Source organism: Chelonia mydas, chromosome 4, assembly GCF_015237465.2.
Source record: "Chelonia mydas isolate rCheMyd1 chromosome 4, rCheMyd1.pri.v2, whole genome shotgun sequence".
Taxonomy (NCBI): domain Eukaryota; kingdom Metazoa; phylum Chordata; order Testudines; family Cheloniidae; genus Chelonia; species Chelonia mydas.
In genome coordinates, this window is record NC_057852.1 from 45003879 (window position 1) to 45026937 (window position 23059).

The 23059-nt window shown below is 41.9% G+C and overlaps 1 protein-coding gene across 1 annotated transcript; it reads left to right on the forward strand.

Annotated features, from left to right (window-relative positions):
* Positions 1-2150: 2150 nt before the first annotated feature.
* Positions 2151-16840, forward strand: SLC25A31 (solute carrier family 25 member 31). The gene is made up of 6 exons (XM_007059157.4): positions 2151-2462; positions 6644-6771; positions 11335-11452; positions 13945-14099; positions 14377-14502; positions 16550-16840. The coding sequence occupies exons 1-6, from the start codon at positions 2246-2248 to the stop codon at positions 16748-16750; spliced, it is 945 nt and encodes a 314-aa protein (XP_007059219.1). The 5' UTR covers positions 2151-2245; the 3' UTR covers positions 16751-16840.
* The last annotated feature ends 6219 nt before the right edge of the window (positions 16841-23059 follow it).

Consider the following 23059-nt stretch of genomic DNA (forward strand, 5'->3'; position numbering starts at 1 on the left):
GGTGTATTAGTAACAGGAGCATGACACACAAGAGTTTTTTACTGAGGTAGTCCTTGCTGTCTGATGGGATGCCTGCTTCTGCAAAGCTTCCACACAGGAACTCTCACTGACTACTGTGCAACTTCCACATTTCGATTCCTTGCAGGAGTTGCTTTTGGACTGCAAATTGCTTGGGGTACAGCTCTGCCTTCTTTGTCTGTAAAGCATGCCATGCTGTAGACATACTGCCCGTGAATGGAATGGCAGGTGCTTGTTACTTCTGAAAGAGAGACATTGTGTGGCTTTAGCAGTTGAAGCTCAATAATCAAAGGGTCAAGATTTACACATTCAAAATATCATTTGATTACGTTTTTTCCTCCCTCACCTGAAATATTTCATAGAACTAATGAAGGATACGCTATTGAAAGGTATAAATATGAAGGCATCTAAGTATATGTTAATGCTGTTTGAGACTGTTGTAAGCAAGAACATAAGGCTTAGTTAATTAAAGCTCATTGAATAATATAGTGGTATGCCAATGCTAAGCTATGGAAAGTGACAATTCATAACATGGGTGGATCCAGTTAATGCAAATTTTAATCAGTGAATTAGGATGTATGATGAATTAGAATTAGAATTTTTCTAATCCAATCATAAACTTCAAAGCTCTTATGGATACCTCCATGAAAAGCCTCAGAACATTAAGAATGTTGCTTAGTTACTATTACACAAGCTGTGCAAATGATGATAGTACACATAAGCCTAAGAAGTTTCATAGTTATAACCAACTGATAGCAAAATAGAAATTGATCATACACCTCAGGAATTATATAAAGCCTCCCAAACTGCCCCTTATATTCAGAGACTTGCAATGAAAATGCAGCCAACCAATTATCATTTGAAACACAAGGAAAGTACCTTACAAACAGGTGCCCTTTCAGGAGCAAAATTATAACACTACAAAAGGACTATGGTTTCATGTGGGTATAGTGACAATATCACATCTGAAAAGCCTAAAACCTAGGGATCATTAAGAAAGTGATCTTGAGCTTTCAGAATAGCATGTGATACAAACATTGTGGATTCTGACCAGCTTGTCTAGTACCCTGGCTCCAACAGCAGCCTATTATTATTATTATTATGCTTGATATTCACAGGGTGACTTTGCTCACTTCCCAATAGTGTCCGAAAATATCCTGCTTTTACACCTTTCACTATGGGGCACCTACGTCTAATTAGCATATGAAAAGTGCTATTTTACCTATGCTAAAATGCATTTAATTGGCATTGCTCCTCAGCTCAGAGCATCCAGGAAATCTGCATGGGTGCTCTGAAACGCCCACTGAGCACAAGGGGATAGATTTGTAAAAGGTATGTAGGTGCCTAAAAATGCACACAGGTGCCTAATGGGGTTTTCAAAAGCAGCACCTTCAGGGACCTTTAAAAATCTGGCCCCTTCTGCTCAGGCAACATGGATGCAGACAAACACCAGCTTTGAAAATTCCTGTGTGTTCAACTTCCACTTGAGGGCCTAGATAGGCACCCAAATTGCCCTTTAATCTGCTTCACATTCCACTTCTGCTGCATTTAAGAACTTTTTAAAATGGTGACAAATTCCCTACACTCTATCTATTTCTGAGTTTTTCTATTAATCTAGGTGCTGGTGAGGTCACTGTACTATCACAGCAGGCTCCAGAGTGCCCCACAAAAACACTGCTGTAGTGTAAAGTCAAAGTCATTGATTTTAATGGGAATTGGATCAGGCACTAAAACAGGAACACGAGTTCAGGAGCAGAGTTAAGGTTCCTTGGGTGCTTGATCTTCGTAAATCTCCGAGTTAACATGATGCCTGGCTCCTGCAGCTTCACATGAGAAGCATTGTGCTGTCCAGGGAACCTTTGATCATTGGTTGAAGCTTTCTCTGCTGGGCAGGAAAAGGTTTTCCCAGCATGACTATGATGATTTCAGGAGCTCCCCAACCCTGGTTCCTTAGTCAGTCCTTGTTGCCTAGTCCAGCCTGCGGCCAACCCAGCTCCAATTCCTCACTTCCAGGCTCCAGGTCTCAGGCCCAGCCACCTAGCTCCAGCCCCTGGCCGTGGCTCCTCCCTTTGTGCCTCTAGCCCTTGGCTGCCGTGTGGTTCGCTCATGTGACCTGCAGGGGTGGGTTCTGAGCTGTGGCAGTTGGCCTTGGCCTGCTGGGGGGAGCCTGCTGTCTGGAGCTCCTGCCCCATCCCAGCCAGTGCTGCTGCCCTCTCCTCTCTGCACCATGCAGGCCTCGGAGAACCAGCAGCTCTTCGACCCCATCTCCTTCGTGGCAGACCTGATGGCTGGGGGCATCGCGGCCGCCGTCTCCAAGACCACGGTTGCGCCCATCGAGCGGGTGAAGCTGCTGCTGCAGGTGCAGGCCTCATCCAAGCAGATCCGCGCTGACCAGCAGTACAAGGGCATGATAGACTGCTTCGTGCGCATCCCCAAGGAGCAGGGTATGGACCCCCAGCAACCCCTGCCCCCTGCTTCGTGCGCATCCCCAAGGAGCAGGGTATGGACCCCCAGCAACCCCTGCCCCCTGCTTCGTGCGCATCCCCAAGGAGCAGGGTATGGACCCCCAGCAACCCCTGCCCCCTGCTTCGTGCGCATCCCCAAGGAGCGGGGTATGGACCCCCAGCAACCCCTGCCCCCTGCTTCGTGCGCATCCCCAAGGAGAGGGGTATGGACCCCCAGCAACCCCTGCCCCCTGCTTCGTGCGCATCCCCAAGGAGCGGGGTATGGACCCCCAGCAACCCCTGCCCCCTGCTTCGTGCGCATCCCCAAGGAGAGGGGTATGGACCCCCAGCAACCCCTGCCCCCTGCTTCGTGCGCATCCCCAAGGAGCGGGGTATGGACCCCCAGCAACCCCTGCCCCCTGCTTCGTGCGCATCCCCAAGGAGCGGGGTATGGACCCCCAGCAACCCCTGCCCCCTGCTTCGTGCGCATCCCCAAGGAGCGGGGTATGGACCCCCAGCAACCCCTGCCCCCTGCTTCGTGCGCATCCCCAAGGAGCGGGGTATGGACCCTCAGCAACCCCTGCCCCCTGCTTCGTGCGCATCCCCAAGGAGCGGGGTATGGACCCCCAGCAACCCCTGCCCCCTGCTTCGTGCGCATCCCCAAGGAGCGGGGTATGGACCCCCAGCAACCCCTGCCCCCTGCTTCGTGCGCATCCCCAAGGAGCGGGGTATGGACCCTCAGCAACCCCTGCCCCCTGCTTCGTGCGCATCCCCAAGGAGCGGGGTATGGACCCCCAGCAACCCCTGCCCCCTGCTTCGTGCGCATCCCCAAGGAGCGGGGTATGGACCCCCAGCAACCCCTGCCCCCGCTTCGTGCGCATCCTCAAGGAGCGGGGTATGGACCCCCAGCAACCCCTGCCCCCTGCTTCGTGCGCATCCCCAAGGAGCGGGGTATGGACCCCCAGCAACCCCTGCCCCCTGCTTCGTGCGCATCCTCAAGGAGCGGGGTATGGACCCCCAGCAACCCCTGCCCCCTGCTTTGTGCGCATCCCCAGGAGCGGGGTATGGACCCCCAGCAACCCCTGCCCCCCCCCCGTTTTGTGCGCCTCCCCAGTGAGCAGGGTATGTACACCCCTCTGCCCCCATAGCGCTCTACTTTGTGTGAATCTACATGGAGCACTGTGTAGATTCCCCACACACAATCTTGTTCGATCCACACCCTCCTCCAATTCTAGGGTTTGCAGGAGTCATGCATCTCGCATTACACTCCTGCTTTTATCACTCATATTATGTTATTATTTCTGCATTACACTCCTGCATTTATCACTCATATCATGCTATTACTGGCATTTCATGCATCCAGCATAGTTGAAGACATTTGGCAGGGTTTCCCTTGCAGCTCAGCCTCCTGTCACTAGATGATGATGTGACGCCTGGTGTGCAGGCTGCCTTCTCTCCCTCTGCTCCCCTGCTGGCTTGCAGCTAGCGGGAGAGGAGCAGGCAGCAGCCACAATACAAGGTAAGAAGAGAGCACTGACAGTCCTTCCCTTCTGCTCCAGGGTCCGCCTCACCCACTTCACCACCAATCCCCCCACTCCAAGTACTTCTTCACCAAACCCACCCCCATTTTGTTGCCGCCCCCTCCCACTTCCTTGTCCACCAGGCCTCAGTTCACCGTGTCCTACCCTAACTTTTGTTTTTCTTGCTGGAATGAAGTTGAGGATTCCCTAACTGACTCTTCTTTTTCAATTGATCACTGCTGTCGCATTTTTCTGAGGAAACACTGTTGTGTTTTAATAACATTAGGTACATACGCTCAGCAATTTTAATTGAGTGTATTTTATAAATCAAAAAAGTAATAAAAAAATCAGAAGTGACACTTCATTTAATCTACAGACACATCTTTACATGGTGTGATAGCAAAAGTGTGTGTTCGTAAATATGGGTTGCATAAGACATCTTAGGTTTGGGTGGTATTTTTAATATTCTTCCATTATCAATAGTTGCAACTATTTGGCATGCTAATCTTAATACCCATAAAAACAATGTTTAAAAAAAGGGATTTGGGAAGCCTAAAACTTCGAGGGTTCCCCTTTGTGAATGGACTTTCATACCCATCCCAAACCAACCTAGATGAGTGAGGCAAGTCTGAACTGATGCATGTCAGACTTTGTCTACACTGCACTTTCGTCGTTAAAACTTTTGTCATTCAGGGGTGTGAAAAATACACACCCCTGAATGAGAAAATTTTTAATGACAAAGAGCACCGGAGTAGACAGCGTTTTGGCTGTGGGAGCTGCTGTCCCATCGACGAACTACCACCCTTCATCGGGGGTAGGATTTTTTTGTCGCCAGGAGACCTGGGGGGCACAACCATGCTGTTGTAAATTGCGCACTGTAAACGTAGCCTCAGTTTCACGGATCAGCTGGTGATTAAGAAAGCCAGGAGCAACAGCTAAAGCACTGAAGGTTTGCCCTGATTCTTGTTAGTGGCCTTCTCACAACCTCCTCATATTTCCGAGCAGATTCTAGCAGGCAGATCTCTGATAAATTTGTCAGTCCCTATATCCATATTGCTTGCAATTTTATGGCTCATTTCTGTGCTGAGCACTCTTGCTCTAGTCCAACAAAGTACTTAAGAACACGGTTAACTTTTAAATATGTATGTAGTCCCTTTGACTTCATATTGAGACCAACTGATCATCAACTCTCATGTTGTTGTTGTTTTTTTTCTTGAAACCGTGTCTCCTGGAGTCATGTAATTATGTGAGACTCAACTTTCATTTGAAAAGGAAGTCCCTGGCCCTGCTCGTTGGAGAGAGAAGCACAAAAGCATGAAATCTAAAGACTTGAAAAGGCTAATAAAAAGAATCCCAAACTTACTATTTTTTAAATTCTCATGATTTTTAAGCCAATCTCATGAAATTTTGGGTCCTGACTCATGATTTTTGAATGCTTGAAGCTGGCAATACTGTGATGGCTTGTCCCATTCCACCCTAAAGTGTTCTGTGGAACTGCAACAGTCAGGAGTAATCCAGATTGCCAGCAAGACAATAATGACATTTAGTTCACCGTTGGAAGGTTAGAAACTTAAAACAGGGATCTCAAACTCAAATCACCAGGAGGGCCACATGAGGACTAGTACGTTGGCCCGAGGGCCACATCGCTGACACCACCTGCCCCTGCTGTGCCCGGCCCCGCCCCCACTCCACCCCTTCCATGAGGCCCCACCCCATCCAGCCTCTTTCCACCCCTTCCCCTGCCCCCATTCCAACCCCTTCCCCAAAGTCCCCACCCCAACTCCGTCCCCTCCCTGCCCCTATTCCAACCCCTTCCCCAAATCCCCACCCCTACCCCGCCTCTTCTCCGCCTCCTCCCCTGAGCACGCAGCTCCCCGCTCCTCCCCCATCCTTCCTGGAAAGCGTTAAACTTCATTCTGCTGGACACTAACTTGATATTGTGGGGGTCATTTTGGCAGCATTGCCCTGAGAAAACTAACAGCATTGGTAGGAGGCACTCATTGTGCAAATGGACTGCGTGCAAACTTCTCCACATGTCAAATAAAATTACACATATCCAGACAGGATTTGCACCTTGGTAGTGCTGTAAGTTGACACACTTGCCTGTCTCCTTAACAACTTAATTATATTGTCCAAAGGGATCATTTTTTTAATGTTTTCAGGAATCTAGTGATAAAAGGTCATTGTACATGCTGAGTTCCCACTGTGTTTCATAAACATTTCACCATTCCATGTACATGGAGCCTGAGCTCCTTCTGTGGTGATTAAAATACACATGCAGCCACACTTAAATGAGATAAAGAACATGATTGGTATATATATCCCAGTAAAGAGTTATGAGATTTTTTTCAAATACATTAAAAATATGTATCCCAAATTTTATTTATGAGGTAAGGAAGTTAGGAACCTTCAGCATTTCTGAGCGTTACTGTCATTTCTCTTATGGTCTCAAGAGTTGAGATTTCTCATTGTTGCCTACTAATACAGACATCTGTTGGTTAATGTTAGAAAAAAATTCAGATTTCCAGTGCCATCGGAATTTTTTTGGCCACTTTTACAACTCATCATAAACTAGAAACAACAATAATGTAATATAATCTATTCAGGGTGATATAATACAAACTTTGTAAATGTAATTTAATAATCTGTTTTCTCCTACAGGATTTTTGAGCTTCTGGCGTGGCAATTTGGCAAATGTTATCCGATATTTTCCAACACAGGCTCTAAACTTTGCTTTTAAAGACAAATACAAACAGATTTTCATATCTGGAGTGGATAAAGACAAACAGGTGAATGTGCTCTAGCAGATTTGATCACTTTAATAAGTAAACCTGTTTTGGTATGGCCTAGAGTGGATTGAAAATTTTCCAATGGAAAATGCTGATTTGATTAAATCTAAATGTTTGACAGGAAATTAGTTATCTAATTTGTTTCATGTGAAAAAAATAGCTCAAACATCCCTTTTATCTGTATCTGTCTTACATTATCTTTTTAGGATTCCTGTAGTGGGTTTCTGTAATTTCAAAAAAATATGGTGTTCTCTGCTTCTCTTCCTGGCAGCTTTTTCTTCAGTGCCAGCAACAATTCCAACTTCAGGCTTTCCTGTTGGTACTGACCTGAAAGAACTCTGGACATGCACTAATCTCTGATTCGTCTCTTTGTATTGCATGGTAATTCTTAATCTGGTCCCTTTTGCTCAAAATGAATAAATATATAAGAAATTTCAGTTTGCAAGTTCACCTTTTTACAAGGGAAAAAATGAGCTATACTTGGTGTAAATTATATTGAATTCACAATTCTTTAAATCTCTTTTCCTTCTCATAAAAATGTACCCAGCTGGGATGCATTTTCATGTTTTTGGGACTCAAATTTTACAAACATTTCTATAAATGAAACAATGCTCAGGATTCAGTTCTCTAAAAATTAGCACATTTTTAAACAATCAGTGTGTTCTTTTTTTGAAGCTCAGTCCATTGGGATGCCCTTGTATATGTTTTGTGTTGTGGGAAAACCTAAAGAGGAACTACAAGCTATAGTTCCCTTGCGAGCTAAAACCTGTTAAAATATGTATATATCTATTAAAAGCAATAAAAGAGGTTGTGGGAATTAAAGTGCTAGATCGTTAGCTGTAGCTCCATAGAAATCAATGGAATTAAGCCAATTTTCACCAATCTGAAGCAAAATGTTTTAATCTGTTCCCCTCCTGTTAGTTTTTTCCTTGCACCTCTTAAACTTTCTGAACCAGATTGATGTAAGTCCATTGACTTCAATTTGGCCCATGAGACATAGGGACTTTTTTTCTGTTGTAGTACCAACTGAGCACCACTGGAGTTGGTGCACAGTTGTACCGTCATCAGAAAGTCTCATCAGGCCAGCAGTAATGTGGGTTTGGAGAATCATGGACCAGAACCGTATTCTAATATATTATAAAGTGTTTTTTTGCTTGCTCTTGAGAATTACAAAAGCTCTTTAAAATTTAAAAATAGATCAGGGGAAGACCTGATAAATATTTTGTAGTGAATGGGAGGACAGAAATGGAATCTTGTCAAATCGATATGGATGAAATACTACTACACATACTCTCTGAGCCTTGCATGAACATTTATTATATGTTAATTTGTAACATTATCTGATTCTTTAGATAATTTTTAGGGCTTCCATGCTAATGATGGGTTCTGTTTGATAATGATCCAAATCAGTGCGGACTGACGCATTTTCATTTTCATCATCTGAGTCAATGCCACCAGCAGAAGGTTGATTTTCTTTTTTGGTGGTTTGGGTTCTGTAGTTTCCGCATCAGAGTGTTGCTCTTTTAAAACTTCTAAAAGCATTCTCCACACCTCGTCCCTCTCAGATTTTGGACGGCACTTCAGATTTTTAAACCTTGGGTCAAGTGCTGTAACTATTTTTAGAAATCTCACATCAGTACCTTCTTTGCGTTTTGTCAAATCTGCTGTGAAAGTGTTCTTAAATCAAACAACATGTGCTGGGTCATCATCCGAGACTGCTATAACATGACATATACGCAGAATTCGGGTAAAACAGAGCAGGAGACATACAATTCTCCCCCCAAGGAGTAGAGTCACAAATTTAATTGACGTGTTATTTTTTAACGAGTATCATCAGCATGGAAGCATGTCCTCTGGAATGGTGGCCGAAGCATGGAAGGGATATACGAATGTTTGGCATATCTGGCATGTAAATACCTTGCAACGCCAGCTGCAAAAAAGTGCCATGTGAATGCCTGTTTTCACTTTCAGGTGACATTGTAAATAAGAAGCAGGCAGCAGTATCTCTCGTCAATGTAAACAAACTTGTTTGTCTTAGTGATTGGCAGAATAAGAAGTAGGACAGAGTGGACTTGTAGGCTCTAAAGTTTTACACCGTTTTGTTTTTGAGAACAGTTATGTAACCAAAAAAGATCTGCATTTGTAAGTTACACTTTCACGATAAAGAGATTGCACTTCAGTACTTATATGAGGTGAATTGAAAAAATACTATTTCTTTTGTTTATCATTTTTACAGTGCATATATTTGTAATCAAATATAATAATATAAAGTGAGCACTGTGCACTTTGTATTCTGTGTTGTAATTGAAATCAATATTGAAAATGTAGAAAAACATCCAAAAATATTTAATAAATTTCAATTGGTATTCTATTGTTATAAGTGTGATTAATCATGGTTAATTTTTTTAATTGCGATTAATTTTTTTGAGTTAATCGCGTGAGTTAACTGTGATTAATTGACAGCCCTAATAATTTTCATTAACTGGGTTTGGTCACAGAGATGCCCTTGGGACTGTCACCTGACGTTCTGGAATTACCTCTGAGTCCATTTTCCCTGCCAGCCTGGGACTCCAGAACCCTGCCTTGTTGAGCCAGACATGCTAGCCTGCTGCAACACAGACCCAGGTTTGGCCCACGCCCCCAAAGCTAAAGACTTTGACAAAAAACCACTCAGCGGGTTACCTATCTTCACTACCCAGACACCCAGTTCCCAACGGGATCCAAACCCCAAATAAATCTGTTTTACGCTGTATAAAGCTTATACAGGGTAAACTCATGAGTTGTCTGCCCTCTACAATACTGATATAGAGATATGCACAGCTGTTTGCTCTCCCAGGTATTAATCACTTACTCTGGATTAATTAATAAACAAAAGTGATTTTATTAAGTATAAAAAGTAAGATTTAAGTGGTTTCAAGTAATAACAGACAGAACATAAGAACATAAGAATGGCCATAGTGGGTCAGACCAAAGGTCCATCCAGCCCAGTATCCTGTCTACTGACAGTGGCCAATGCCAGGTGCCTCAGAAGGAGTGAACCTAACAGGTAATGATCAAATGATCTTTCTCCTGTCATCCATGTCCACCCTCTGACAAACAGAGGCTAGGGACACCATTCCTTGCCCATCCTGGCTAATAGCCATTAATAGACTTAACCTCCATGAATTTATCCAGTTCTCTTTTAAACCCTGTTATAGTCCTAGCCTTCACAACCTCCTCAGGCAAGGAGTTCCACAGGTTGACTGTGCGCTGAGTGAAGAAGAACTTCCTTTTATTTGTTTTAAACCTGCTACCCATTAATTTCATTTGGTGACCCCCTAGTTCTTGTATTATGGGAACAAGTAAATAACTTTTCCTTATTCACTTTCTCCACACCATTCCTGATTTTATATACCTCTATCATATCCCCCTTTAGTCTCCTCTTTTCCAAGCTGAAAAGTCCTATCCTCTTTAATCTCTCCTCATATGGGACCCGTTCCAAACCCCTAATCCTTTTAGTTGCCCTACTCTGAATCTTTTCCAATGCCAGTATATCTTTTTTGAGATGAGGGGACCTTTCTCCAGATCATTTATGAATAAGCTGAATAGGACTGGTCCTAGGACTGACCCTTGGGGAACACCACTAGTTATTCCTCTCCATTCTGAAAATGTACCATTTATTCCTACCCTTTGTTCCCTGTCTTTTAACCAGTTCTCAATCCATGAAATGATCTTCCCTCTTATCCCATGACAAAGTAAGTTACCAAGCAAAATAAAACAAAGCACGTAAGTCTAAGCCTAATAGATTTAAGAAACTGAATACAGGTAAATCTCACCCTCAGAGATGTTCCAGTAAGCTTCTTTCACAGACTAGACTCCTTCTTAGTCTGGGCCCAATCCTTTCCCCTGGTACAGTCCTTGTGTCAGCTCAGGTGGTAACTAGGGGATTTCTCATGACTGGCAGCCCCCTTTGTTCTGTTCCAACCCTTTTATAGCTTTGGCACAAGGCGGGAATCTTTTGTCTCTGGGTCCCCACCCCTCCTTCTAAATGGAAAAGCACCAGGTTTGAGATGGATTCCAGTACCCGGTGACACAGTCACATGTACTGTGAGATCCTAAGCCTCCATTCTTTCTGGCCTGACTCACATGAACACAGGAAGGCTTACAAGTAAACAGAGCCATTTACAACCAATTGTCCTGGTTAATGGGGGCCATCAAGATTCTAAACCACTATTAATGGCCCACACTTTGCATAATTACAATAGGACTTCAGAGTAACACTTCTTATTTCTAGTTTTAGATACAAGAATGATACATTCATACAAACAGGATGAACACACTCAGTAGATTATAAGATTTGTAATGATACCTTACAAGAGACCTTTTGCATAAAGTATATTCCAGTTACATTATATTCACATTACAAGTATATTTTCATAAAGCTTCCATTTTCATATGGAGTGCAACATCACAGACAGCCCTAATAATTTTCATTAATTCTTTAAATAGCCATAGGGGAGATCACTATGATGGGGTTGTAATTCTATATTTTCATAACTGTATGCAGTAATTTTTGTATTTCAGTTCTGGAAATGGTTTTTTGCAAACCTAGCTTCTGGTGGAGCGGCTGGAGCAACATCTTTGTGTGTAGTATATCCACTAGACTTTGCACGAACTCGATTAGCTGCTGACATTGGGAAAGGTAGTGAATTCTCTTAAATTACCCTTCTAATTCTTCCCTAGATGCGTTTCAGATTATTTATATATATCCGTATATTACAACCAAATCATTATTCAGCTGTGTGCATTACAGTTCTTTGCATTACTTAGAAAAATGCCCCAAACAGTTAAAAAGTCATAAAAATATATTTAAGGGTTGTATGGTCTTTATTGAAAATGAGAGAGAGAAAGTGTGTGGAGAGGGAAATCTTTGGAGACAACTACAGAGCATAATTCTTAAATTTCAACAGTTTTGCCTTTATATATTGCTTAATTTTTCACATTCACATTAAGCTACTCCACTGGATTTTGCCAGATATAAATGTCAACAATTGTAGGATTTTATTTTTGTAATCCTATGACTCTAATGGCATAGACTTCACAGGGCACCTCTGGTCCACACAAAGAATATCAATGGGAATTTTGTACATATATTAAAGGTAGCATGTGTCCCTAGATATGTGTCTTAGAAGTCTCTCAAAAGACTAAATTAAAGATGTTTAAGTTTTGCTCTGATGTATACTCACATACCCCTTTAGATTTTGTTCTCCAGAAGAAAAGTGGACAACTGACACTGGGGTGCCATATCACTATGTCCCAAATTGCTACTTTTCTTCAGTAATGTGGCTACGGTCAACAGAATGCCAAGAATGTTCCCTTAGAATCAGAGGGTCAGATTCACAATTTATGTAAATCAGCATCACTCCATTGACTGCAGTGGTGTTCTGACCATGTGCTTGTCTACCAAGCTCCACAGTTATGACTACAGGAGTGTGAGTAGCAGTGCGCACCAAAAGTGCTGCACAGTTGTAACTCCTCCGTGTGGACTCTGTGGGCGAGAACTAAAAGGTTCCTCATTCTCATTAAAGAGTATTACCTTAATGTGAACAAGGAATCTTTTAATTCACACCTGCCGTATCCACAGGGGGGAGTTCACTGCTATTCACACCCCCATAGAGTCCAAACTGCAAGGCAGCGTAGACAGCCTGTGTGAAATGTTACAGTTTGGTGGAGAGCAAAATGGTTGCAGCTCCCATTTAAGCTGGAAAAAGAACGAGATTTCTAAGAATAAACATCAGTAATGTCCAAACTGCTATTTTTAATTGTCTGAGGATTCAGTATCCTGAAGGCTGGAAAATGATTGGCAAACACAATAGAGTTATGTTAAAGAAGGGCCTAGGCATATTATATCGTAAAATAGCTTCATGTTTCTATACTTGCTGAAAATGCCTCTCCATGTCTCAGTGGGGTGAATGGGAGGAATGTTTGATTGTATCATCATGGAATAGGCAAGTACTGGTGTCCAGAGAAAGAGAGAGCAGGCTCAGCCACTCTAGGGGGCCCTCCCTGCTCATAACATATATGGAAATTGTGTCTGGCCTGGGGGACATAAGAGGAAAAGACGTTTCTCTGTTGTCCATTGACCAAGCTGTGGAGGACAGAGGAACCTGGGTTTTTGTGCCCCCCGCCCCTCCCCCCCATCCCCGTGCTGTGTACCGGGTTCTTGGGCATGCAGCAGCCATCTTGCCCCGATTGCTGCTGTGCCCTCCCTGCCCATAGTTGAGGTATGTTATCAGGAAGCTGTTGGTCTGATCAGATTGAGAGTTTTGGGGGATCAGGAAGGACTTTTCTCCTTAAGGAGAGAATGGTGGGCCTGTCTGGTGGGTTTTTCACCTTCCCTACAGAATTCTGGGAGCCTGGTTTTAGGAGGAAGGAAGGAATTAAAAAGCGGAGTTTGTCATTTTGTCACCACCTACATCCAATAACCCAGTGCAGGCTAAAGGCTGAAAGGGATAAGCTCTGAGGATAAATATGAGTATCAGGAGATAACTGATGGGCCCTTTTAGCCTGGAGGGAGAATAGGAAGCCTTAAGTTTTTACAAAGAGAGGTACCCTGCAGGTACACCCTCATTCCCCTTTGCAGGGAAAGGGCAAGAGGATTCAGAGTGGGCTGAATTCAAGGGTTAGCTTGAAACGGGCCAACCTTGAATATTGGATATTTGGCATGAAGACCATTTAACACTGCACGGTACACTAGTCAATGTCTGATTTTTTTTGGAGAGGATGGATAGCCCTCTTCCCATTAAATTTAAAAGTTAATAAAGTTGTTGCTTGCTGCTTTAAATCCATCCCTGGGTCTGTGTTTCATTCTTCTGTGTGCCCTGATCAAATGTTGAATTTGTGGAAGAAACAGTTAGAATCAGCTAACTTTAATTAATGATTGGGAAGTTTGGATAATTTGAAGATATTATTGTGCCATTTTCTGGACAGTGATGCATATCGGCAGAGGAGGAGTACTTTTTCCTTCCCCTGTCAGCACTCTGTTTTTCTACTGTGTGAAAGAGAAATTTAATGGATTCTCCTGTCTAGCAATGTCTTTTGGCCCAAAATGATGCAAAATTTTATTCTTTTAAAGCAGTTCTGACAAAGACACAAATATGCATGTTGTTTAATAGAAAACTTATTTTATATTAGGTCTTGCTGAGCGACAGTTCAAGGGCCTTGGTGACTGTATTGTTAAAATTGCAAAGTCAGACGGACTTGTTGGCCTGTACCAGGGCTTTGGTGTTTCAGTACAGGGAATCATTGTGTACCGAGCTTCCTATTTTGGATGTTATGACACCATTAAGGTAACTCTTGTGGATAAAAGCACATGCTTATAAGATATTTTAAGTATTCATCAGGAATTAATAAAAATGTTAATTTTTTTCTTTGTCTTTAATTTTAAATACTCAAAACTATATTTAATTTTTTATTTACAAAGGAGGTATAAAATTTCAAATAATCTTTCTCCAGTAATTACAAAAGAAATCTAGGAAAATGACACTTTACACCTACTGATTTTGACATTAACTTTAGATGATCAGAAATTACATGGTCATCTGTTGGTTTTCTCTTTCTTTATAGGGGCTATTGCCAAATCCAAAACAAACACCATTCGTATTGTCCTTTCTCATTGCCCAAGCGGTGACTACATTCTCTGGGATACTGTCTTATCCCTTTGACACTGTCAGAAGGCGTATGATGATGCAAGTAAGCAATATATTTTGCTATTCTTTTTTGAAAATCATGTTGGATTAAAAGAATCTGGTATGTCACTATTACATGACTTTATCGCACTCTTCATCTGAGGTAAAAAAATCTCTCATCAGCTGCAATCAATGAGACAGCTCCCAAAGAACTGAAGAAAAAGTCTGACTACTCCCTCTTACTGACAGCTTACCTGATATGTAGTGATTGATTCCTTCAAAGTACTTGTGATTATCCAGGCAAATATATATTATCATTCGAGACAGTTTTAAATTTTTTCTAGTAAACTTCGTTCTCTTTCCTCCTTGGAGCCCAGATATTTTAAGATATTGAAGTAACTTCTTAAGAATGCTTCAGAGAACAAATCCTCACTATCAGGAATTATCCTCAACCAAAAAGTAAAAATGTTAAATATGCTCCTGACAAAACAGGAACTCCTTCCCTAGATCTTTCGGGAGGCTTTGACCATCTGGTATTAGAACAGAGGATGGCAGTTCCAAAAAGTTTAAAAAGTACTTGCTCTTCTCATAGCATCAAAGAAAATTTTGATGCATCAAAAGTCAATGGGAATTAGGCACCTAACCTGCTCGGGCACTTCAGAATACCCCACTAATGCCAAGCATTTGGTACAATACTTTCTGTTTCTCCAGCCAGTAATAAATTTGGCTCTGAAGGCAACTTCCTGGAGTACTATTACTGCTTCCAATGCAAGTTAGTTGTTTTATTAAAAATGAGAAGAATTCTTACCTCAACATCAATATCCTCCACCAGTATCCTTTGAATATATTGAAGTAGATTCAGATCCTGTATAGATAGGGTAACAGTGTTTGCAACTCTATTATGCCTTCTGATACACCTATTATATTGCATATTGCAATATACAAGTCTACAATAGCAGCCAGTCCACAACTTATATTAACATTTTAATCAGATGGAGAAGCACAACATCTGCATGGTATGCTTTCTTGATCAGTAAACTTCTATGATTTTCCATTATGACGACACTTAGAGAAGATACAGAGAGTTATGCTTGTCACTACTGACAGGTGGACAAGCAGTCGGACAAATTTATGTAATCTTTCACTGCTCAGAGGCTTTCTCCTTCAGCTGTAATCACTATTATTATTATAATTATAACTATCCCCAATGAATGTGGCACTGAGGCCTCTGCAAACCTTTAACAAGTCTTCCTTTTTGCTTCACTTTCATATGTTACAGCACCTTTATGAAGAGAAGAAGCTGTACTGCATGACTCATGTTTAGATTACACTTTTCCAATACTGTGCTTCTATAGGGTCTATCCCTTAGGCCAGTAAATCCCTGTGGCTTTTCAGGGGATACTGAATCAGCTGTTTTCTGGCTCCACCACCCATGCCCTCACCCGTTGAAACTCATGGGAGCCTGCTCATACTGAGTTTGTGCAGAGGGATTTTTGTAGGGTTGGAGGATGAACATATATTGACTCAATCCTCCACCTTTTGACAGACTGAGCCACAGGAGCAGAGATTCCACTCCTCGTCATCCGCCCTGTGGTTCTGGGTTTTTATGTGAGTCAGAACCTTACCACTCTTTTAAAGGAATTTTGTGTAAATATATATACACTGGATGAACTCTGTTAATTAATAGAGAATTGAGGTCTTCTTGCTGTACAAGAATTCAGTGGCACTAAAGGAGGAAAAAAGATGTGATGCAGAAGTTTTGATAGTGTCAGAGTAGTTCAAGGCACCCTTAGGGTAGGAGAGACCTCATTTAACTCCTAAGCTATCCACTTACCAACTAAACCTGAAATGAAGCATCACAAGAAGGATTGCAGCCTTTCTAAATGTAGCTTTGGAGAACTAGCTAAATGAGCATTACATCAAAGAAGTATTTAGTAATTCAAGTTCTCGCATTTGACAGGAAGCAAACTGAGGAAAAGGTGTTCCCAAACTATCATACCTAAACGTTCATTACTATTGAGGGAAGAAAAAAACACATTTGCTGTGTGCTAAGCATAAACATTTTCCTCACTGTATTGCATGAATGTTTTGTTTTTATTATTTGCATGCAGAGTGGAGAGGCTGAACGTCAATATAAAGGAACCATTGACTGCTTTTTCAAGATATACAAACAGGAGGGACTTAAGGCTTTCTTTCGGGGTGCCTTTTCCAATATCCTTCGTGGAACCGGAGGTGCGTTAGTGTTGGTGCTTTATGACAAAATTAAGGAACTTGTCAATTTGGATGTTTCGAAGAGTTCATCATCTGACTAAATTAATGGATAAGAATCTATTTTGCTTGTATAACATATAATGATTCAAGTCTCATCATTTGGATTACATGTTAGTAGTTCACTATTGTCCCCTTAATGCTGTAATAAAAACTGAAGAGTTATTTGTTTTCCCCCAAATCATTGTGCATATTGTGCTCTTTTGTTTAAAATACTGAACTTTCAATTTTTATAATGAGAAATAAAACATGCGTGATACACAAAAAAGATAATCACCTATGAAATATAGGTATTTCAGGATGCCCCTTTGTCATCAAAGAATAATTACTGAGATTAAATGCTACATTTAATGAGCTTAGTTGCCTCCCTGGTTCAGCTTGTAGGCCTCCAATAAAGGAAAGATTGCCAAGGGAGGAGTGGGTTTGCATCCGTGCAAATAGCCCTATATCTGATACTCTCCCGTGTGTCAGAGCTGGCTGGCACAGCTAACAAAGTGGGCAGGGCTGTCTGGAATGGATTGTGGAGAGACATACAGGAGATGTGTCTGTTCATTCTCCTAGGCAGTTTACAGCACCTTTCTGTACAGCTTCTGAAAGAACTGAAATCTGCTCTCCCTTGGTGAAGGGCAGTGTTGCTCTTAAATCTGCCCTTCTCTTCTGGGTGCGTTTCTCCAATGGTGCAGGGGAATGCAAATGATATCTGTGAGGACAAATTGAGCCCATTAACTTTTTTAAAAAGTTGGATTTCTTTTACTGTTCAATTTTTTTAAAATAATCTCTTTTTTATGCATAATCACATCAGAAAAATTAGGAAAAAATAAATGAGTACATTATTTGAGCAAAAACACTCTAACCATATTTGTCAGAAAACTTGGCAGGGAGGGCAAACTTTCCTTTTCCTCATCCCCATGTTTCCATTAGAAATCCTTCTTTCTCCTCTGAGCCAGGAAAAGTCCTGCAGAAATGGCTACTGCTCTGTTGGCTCCCTCCTCCAACAGGAGCCACTCTGCCATTGCCTAGATCTCCAATTGATCTAGGTCCAATTGCTGCTCAATAGAAACTTCATGTAGGACTAATGAGAAGGGGGTTCATCTCATAGGTAATCTGACTGTGACTTCCACATGGAAATCTGAGCATAGAGCTTGCTGTGGAGAGCACCTCCTCCCTTGCTCCAGTCCCTCAGACCCCAGAAATCCCTTGAGCTCCTGAGTAGGAGTGTCTGTGAAGGGCCAGGGAGGGAATGGGAAGTCTCCTCTTCAATGTGAAAAGGAGGAAGTTTCACCCAGATGACCTCTCTGCATGTGAATCTTCAGAAGGTGATCTGGGCCAAAGTGTTTATTTTGCAGCTCATGAAAAGAATTATGTCCATGTAGTTGTTAGGCTTTCTTTAGCAGCAAGAAACAGCAGGATCACACTACAACTGAGTCAATGCAAAATATGTGAATGCAATATTATGATTTACAATTTGAATGCAAAGAAATCTAGAAATTGAAGGTTATAATTATTTCTGCAAGTGTAACTCTCTCTTGCACATGGTTTTATTGTGTATGACTGTGCATCGCATTATAATTAATGTCTGACTGTATGGCCTGGTGCCACACAGCACTTCTGTGCATGCCTAACTTTAAGTTGATGGATAATCCCATTGACTTCAGTTTATCAATTGGAAATACTATAGGTCCTCTTATATTGCACCTTTCTGCCTCAGTAGGGATGAATCTCACTCATCTATAACACTGCATTAACAAGATGGCTTTTTGCACGGAATTCCACTTTTTCTTTAAAAGGAAAGGAAACATATGTAGAACTGTATCTGCTCCAGTAATAAGTTTTATGAATTTTTGTGGTTTTGAATATACATGATACAGCATGTGACCAAAAGCGGGGATTTGTGGAGATAATATATTCAGAAAACTCCAGTTGCTTGTAAGTAAACCAGCACTATTCTGCTTTCTGTGATCACTGCAGCAATGTCTTTGGGAAAACATGGTTGCCTCCCAGACAAATGTTGCCACAAGCACATCACTTTTCTACTGAGCTTTGCCTCTATCTTTTCCTTTCAGAACCCTATGCACAGGTGAATCAGACAAAGTTGATTTGCTTTTGATGCAATGTAGTTGCAAAAGGCGTGTTCCAAATACCACTGGAATTTTAAACAATAGAATATATGTAAAATGATGCCATAGCTGTGAATTACAAGGTACAACCAGTTCTTACTAGTGGAGCTGCCAGCAAAGAAAACTGATCCAGAGATGATGAAATAAGAACTGTCATAGTAGTAAGACGAGAAACTGCTCATGTGAATTATTGGAAATGGCAAAATATAATAAACCAGACTGACATAATGATAATCTCACACAAAGCTGAGTGTCTGCTGAAATCCTGCTGTTGTAAAAATACATTTAAAAGGTTCATAGGTCATACACAGACTCAGATCTCAGACTTCAAGTGTCAAATCTTACAATCTGCTAAGATTTTGTATGGCTTTTCTCATTTCTAAAAGAGAAAAGCAACAGTTTTAAGAAGTACTCTTTTTTTATGCTGAAACTTGAAAATTTGTGGCATAGTCATCTATTTTATTTACTTATTTAGATGTACAAAAAAAGTAAAAAGGCACTTATCCTAGGCACTTCGTGCTTTCAACACTAATTTAAAACACAAGTCAAGCAACAAAGATAAATTCAGTGTCAGTCCTCAATACATGACAAAGATAACCCAATCAAACATATCTGTTGGGAAAGGGTCAAGATGGATTTTGTAAAGGGAAATCATGCCTCACCAATCTATTAGAATTCTCTGAGAGTGTCAACAAGCATGTGGACAAGGGTGATCCAGTGGCTATAGTGTGTGTGCGTTTTCAGAAAGCCTTGGACAAGGTCCCTCACCAAAGCCTCTAAAGCAAAGTAAGCAGTCATGAAATAAGAAGGAAGGTGATCTCATGGATCAGTTACTGGTTAAAAAATACGAAACAAAGGGTAGGAATAAATGGTCATTTTTCACAGTGGACGGAAGTAAATGGTGGGGTCCCCTCATGGATCTGTACTGGGACTTGTGCTATTCAATATATTCATCTGAACTTCTGACAACATGGCAATCCTTCAGCACAACTCCTTTCACAAAAGAACAATTTTATATCTAGTGGGGTGACTGACTGACTAAGCCAACCCTGATTATAGAATGGCCCCACCTGAGAGAAATTAGGTGATTCCAGGTTTAACCACTGAGTGGGCCCAGCTGAGGAAGGGCGGGATGAAAGAAAACTGCACTCTGGGTAGAGGATTTGATTTAGCTGTGCGTACAGGGCCCTGGACTGTAACCCAGAATTGAGGTTGGGACTGGATTCCCCTACCAGCCCCAAGGAAGTGGTGTAAAAGGATATCTGACCCCAGCGAGGGGGCTGCAGGCTGAATGTGACCTCGCTGAAGAAGATTTGTGGAGTGGATGGAAGCTTTTTATTTCTGTTAAGATAGTTTTGAACTTTAGTTTGGATAGCTGACCCTGGAAGGAACGGGCTAAAGACTGTGCCCTGGCTGGAGGGATATGAGTTCTCTGAAAGAAACCACCACAGCCCCAGAGTGACTGTTGACAAGGGCTGCTACCTGACAAGGACACTGTCATGCCATGCCTGGCCATGAGGAAGTGCAGAGTGGTGAGTAAACCCTGTTACAATGCTTTTTTCTTACATTACTTTAACTGTAGCATGTCTGAAACAACTATATTTTTGTAGTTTTCCGTGTCCACTCTCTCTTTTCCTACACCTCATGTCAACCACTGTATCTCAGCCTTAGTCTACATCCAGCTCCTTCTTCCTTCAAAGTCAGTCTCACTGATGATAGTACCTTTGGCAAACAGTAAATGACTGACTGTCCTTGGCCACTTTTATATTGCGTGAGTACGTGTGCTGCCAGACCCCTATCTGCAGAAGGGATTCTTTCCGCAGCAAATTAACATGAAGTGATTTACTTTGTCCATATCGGATACAAGGTTAAGGGGGTGGGAAGAATCACTCCAGGTTGCATTTGATTTTAAAATCTTTACTTCCATGTTCCATAAGTCCTTAGGAACAAATTTCATACAAAATGAAATCAAAGATTGCCCACTTGAAACTTCTTTTTTGGATGGGATAAGTATTGCTGGTAAGTCATATAATCATTGTACTGTTCAGATTTGAATTTACTTAGCTCCTGGCCTAGCCCGAATTTGGTTGTGTGGTGTGTGGGGTTTTTTTTTGTTTGTTTGTTTGTTTTTCTCTACATAGATTGTGCTGCCTTGGAACAATAAATAAACTCCAAACTAGAAAAGGCACATTCTGTGCATTAAGGGCTGGCTTCCTCTCTCCTTTACTTTCACTGAGCACTACTTTCATTCCATGAGTCATCCCCCTGATTTCAGTGGGAAACTTGACTAATAAGATACTAAAAGGAGTGCTGTAGCAAAATTGATCCCTTGTTACCACATTTTCAAGATCTCAATTCCCATTTGGATGCTTTAGTGAAGTGGCCAGACTTTCAAAAGTTCGCCTTACCTGCCAGCTCCCAATATTCTAGTCTTTTGAAAATCTGATGCTAAGTGTTTGTCAGTGCCCTAATTATGTTTTTCAAAGGCAGAAGGAATGTGGGATCTTTTATGGTAGAGAATGTCGGAGACAATGTAGCTCAGGATAATAGCACAGATTTAATGCTGCAATTCAGCAAATGAAAATTATTATAGTTGCTTGCGGAACTACATTTCCCAGGATTATTTCAACCTAAGATCAGAACTCTTCCTCTGCCCAGGTATAAAGGCCAAGCCCTGGAAAGTCTTGAAAGAGGGTCTTAAACAGCATAGTTTAGAGACCATCCAACCAGGTACACATGTATGTTGAAATGACTCAGTTTCATAAGCCCGGATTTAGCTACTCCTCCCAAAATCGGTGTAATTTAAGTTTTCCTGTAATTATATACTTTCCTAAATGTTCCTTTTCACCAGCTGACTACCTGTCTGAGGTCATGACCTGCGTGGTCCAGGATTCCCTGAGTGTTAGTCACTCTCAAGCCAATGGGCCGCAGGGCCCAGGGGCGGGCGGGCCTGACAATTGAGCTTGTCTTCTCTTTTCCAGGGTTCTTGGGTTTTTCTCAATAGCTCCATTTTCTTGCTTTTTGGAAACTCTCCTACTTCCAGATTTGACTGCCGGAGGGCACCCGCCGATTAAGTTTAATTAATTAAAAAACAGCAACTTTCATTGTCTATCCAAACCCTTCTAATTTCTCTCGAGTAGGATCATCTTTCATCAGTGTTAGATGGCATGTTGAGGGTCAGGTTATTAATTATATTATCTAAATATTTTGTGTATATATATAGAGAGAGAGAGAAACAGGAGTGTGCTCGGTAGTTTTTGGACAGGTCAGAAGATGTTGGGATAGTTTTCCCCTGAGGATCAATGGAGAAAGGAAGCTGCAATTGTGATGTGCTTTCACCTCTGCAGTGACGCCTGACTCCCTTCTGCCAGGCTGCACGGTTCTTTCTGGAGTTGGCCCAATAGGGGGCTCTGGACTGCTACACAGAAGACTTGGGTTTGATTCTGGCCTCAGCTTCCCAAACCTTGTGTAGGCAGCCAGCTGGGAGTACTGCAAAGGTTTTATGCACAGCAGCAGTGTCTTGAGTCATTCAGGACCAATCTTATGATTTCTGGTGCCCAAAGCAGCCAGAAGGAGAAACTGAAGTGTGAATAGCCTCCCCTTTCACTCTAGCTGCTAGAGATGTCTGATCCTGCTGTCAGAAAGGGAAATTGGGCCATGAAAGGGAAATTGGGCCATGAATTGCTGAAGCTAACCAAAAGCAGCAGTTTGTTTTACTTGGGCTTAAGCTAGTATGGTGTCACTGCTTAACAGTGAGCTGTCTGATTGCTTATGGAGAGGTACTGAAGGGTTCAAAAGGAATTGGTATCCAGTGCTTCTTGACCAAGATGATGCAGGTTGTGGTGCTGAACACTGATGGGATATAAAACAGAGGAAGATGGGGGAATAATCAAATCACTGATGGGGACACAAACTTGTGTTTCCATTTATTTGGAGGTTTTCCAGTAGGACAAACTTGCGGATCATAGTGTCACATTGTGTCAAAATATCATAATATTTTTATGTCAGAATGAGGTGACATTTTTCAGGACCTGAAAGATATTTATGGACTTTGCCATCCCATAAATAAAATTTTCAGGATGTGGAATTGCTCTGCACAACTGAAGTAATCCCAGAAAAAACATAAAAGGGTACCCATTATATGGATATGCAGACTCCCACTCCCTATATAAAAAAGGCAAATAACAAAGAAGGGAGATAACAATTTTGGCATTGAAATGCTTCCAGACTGCAAAT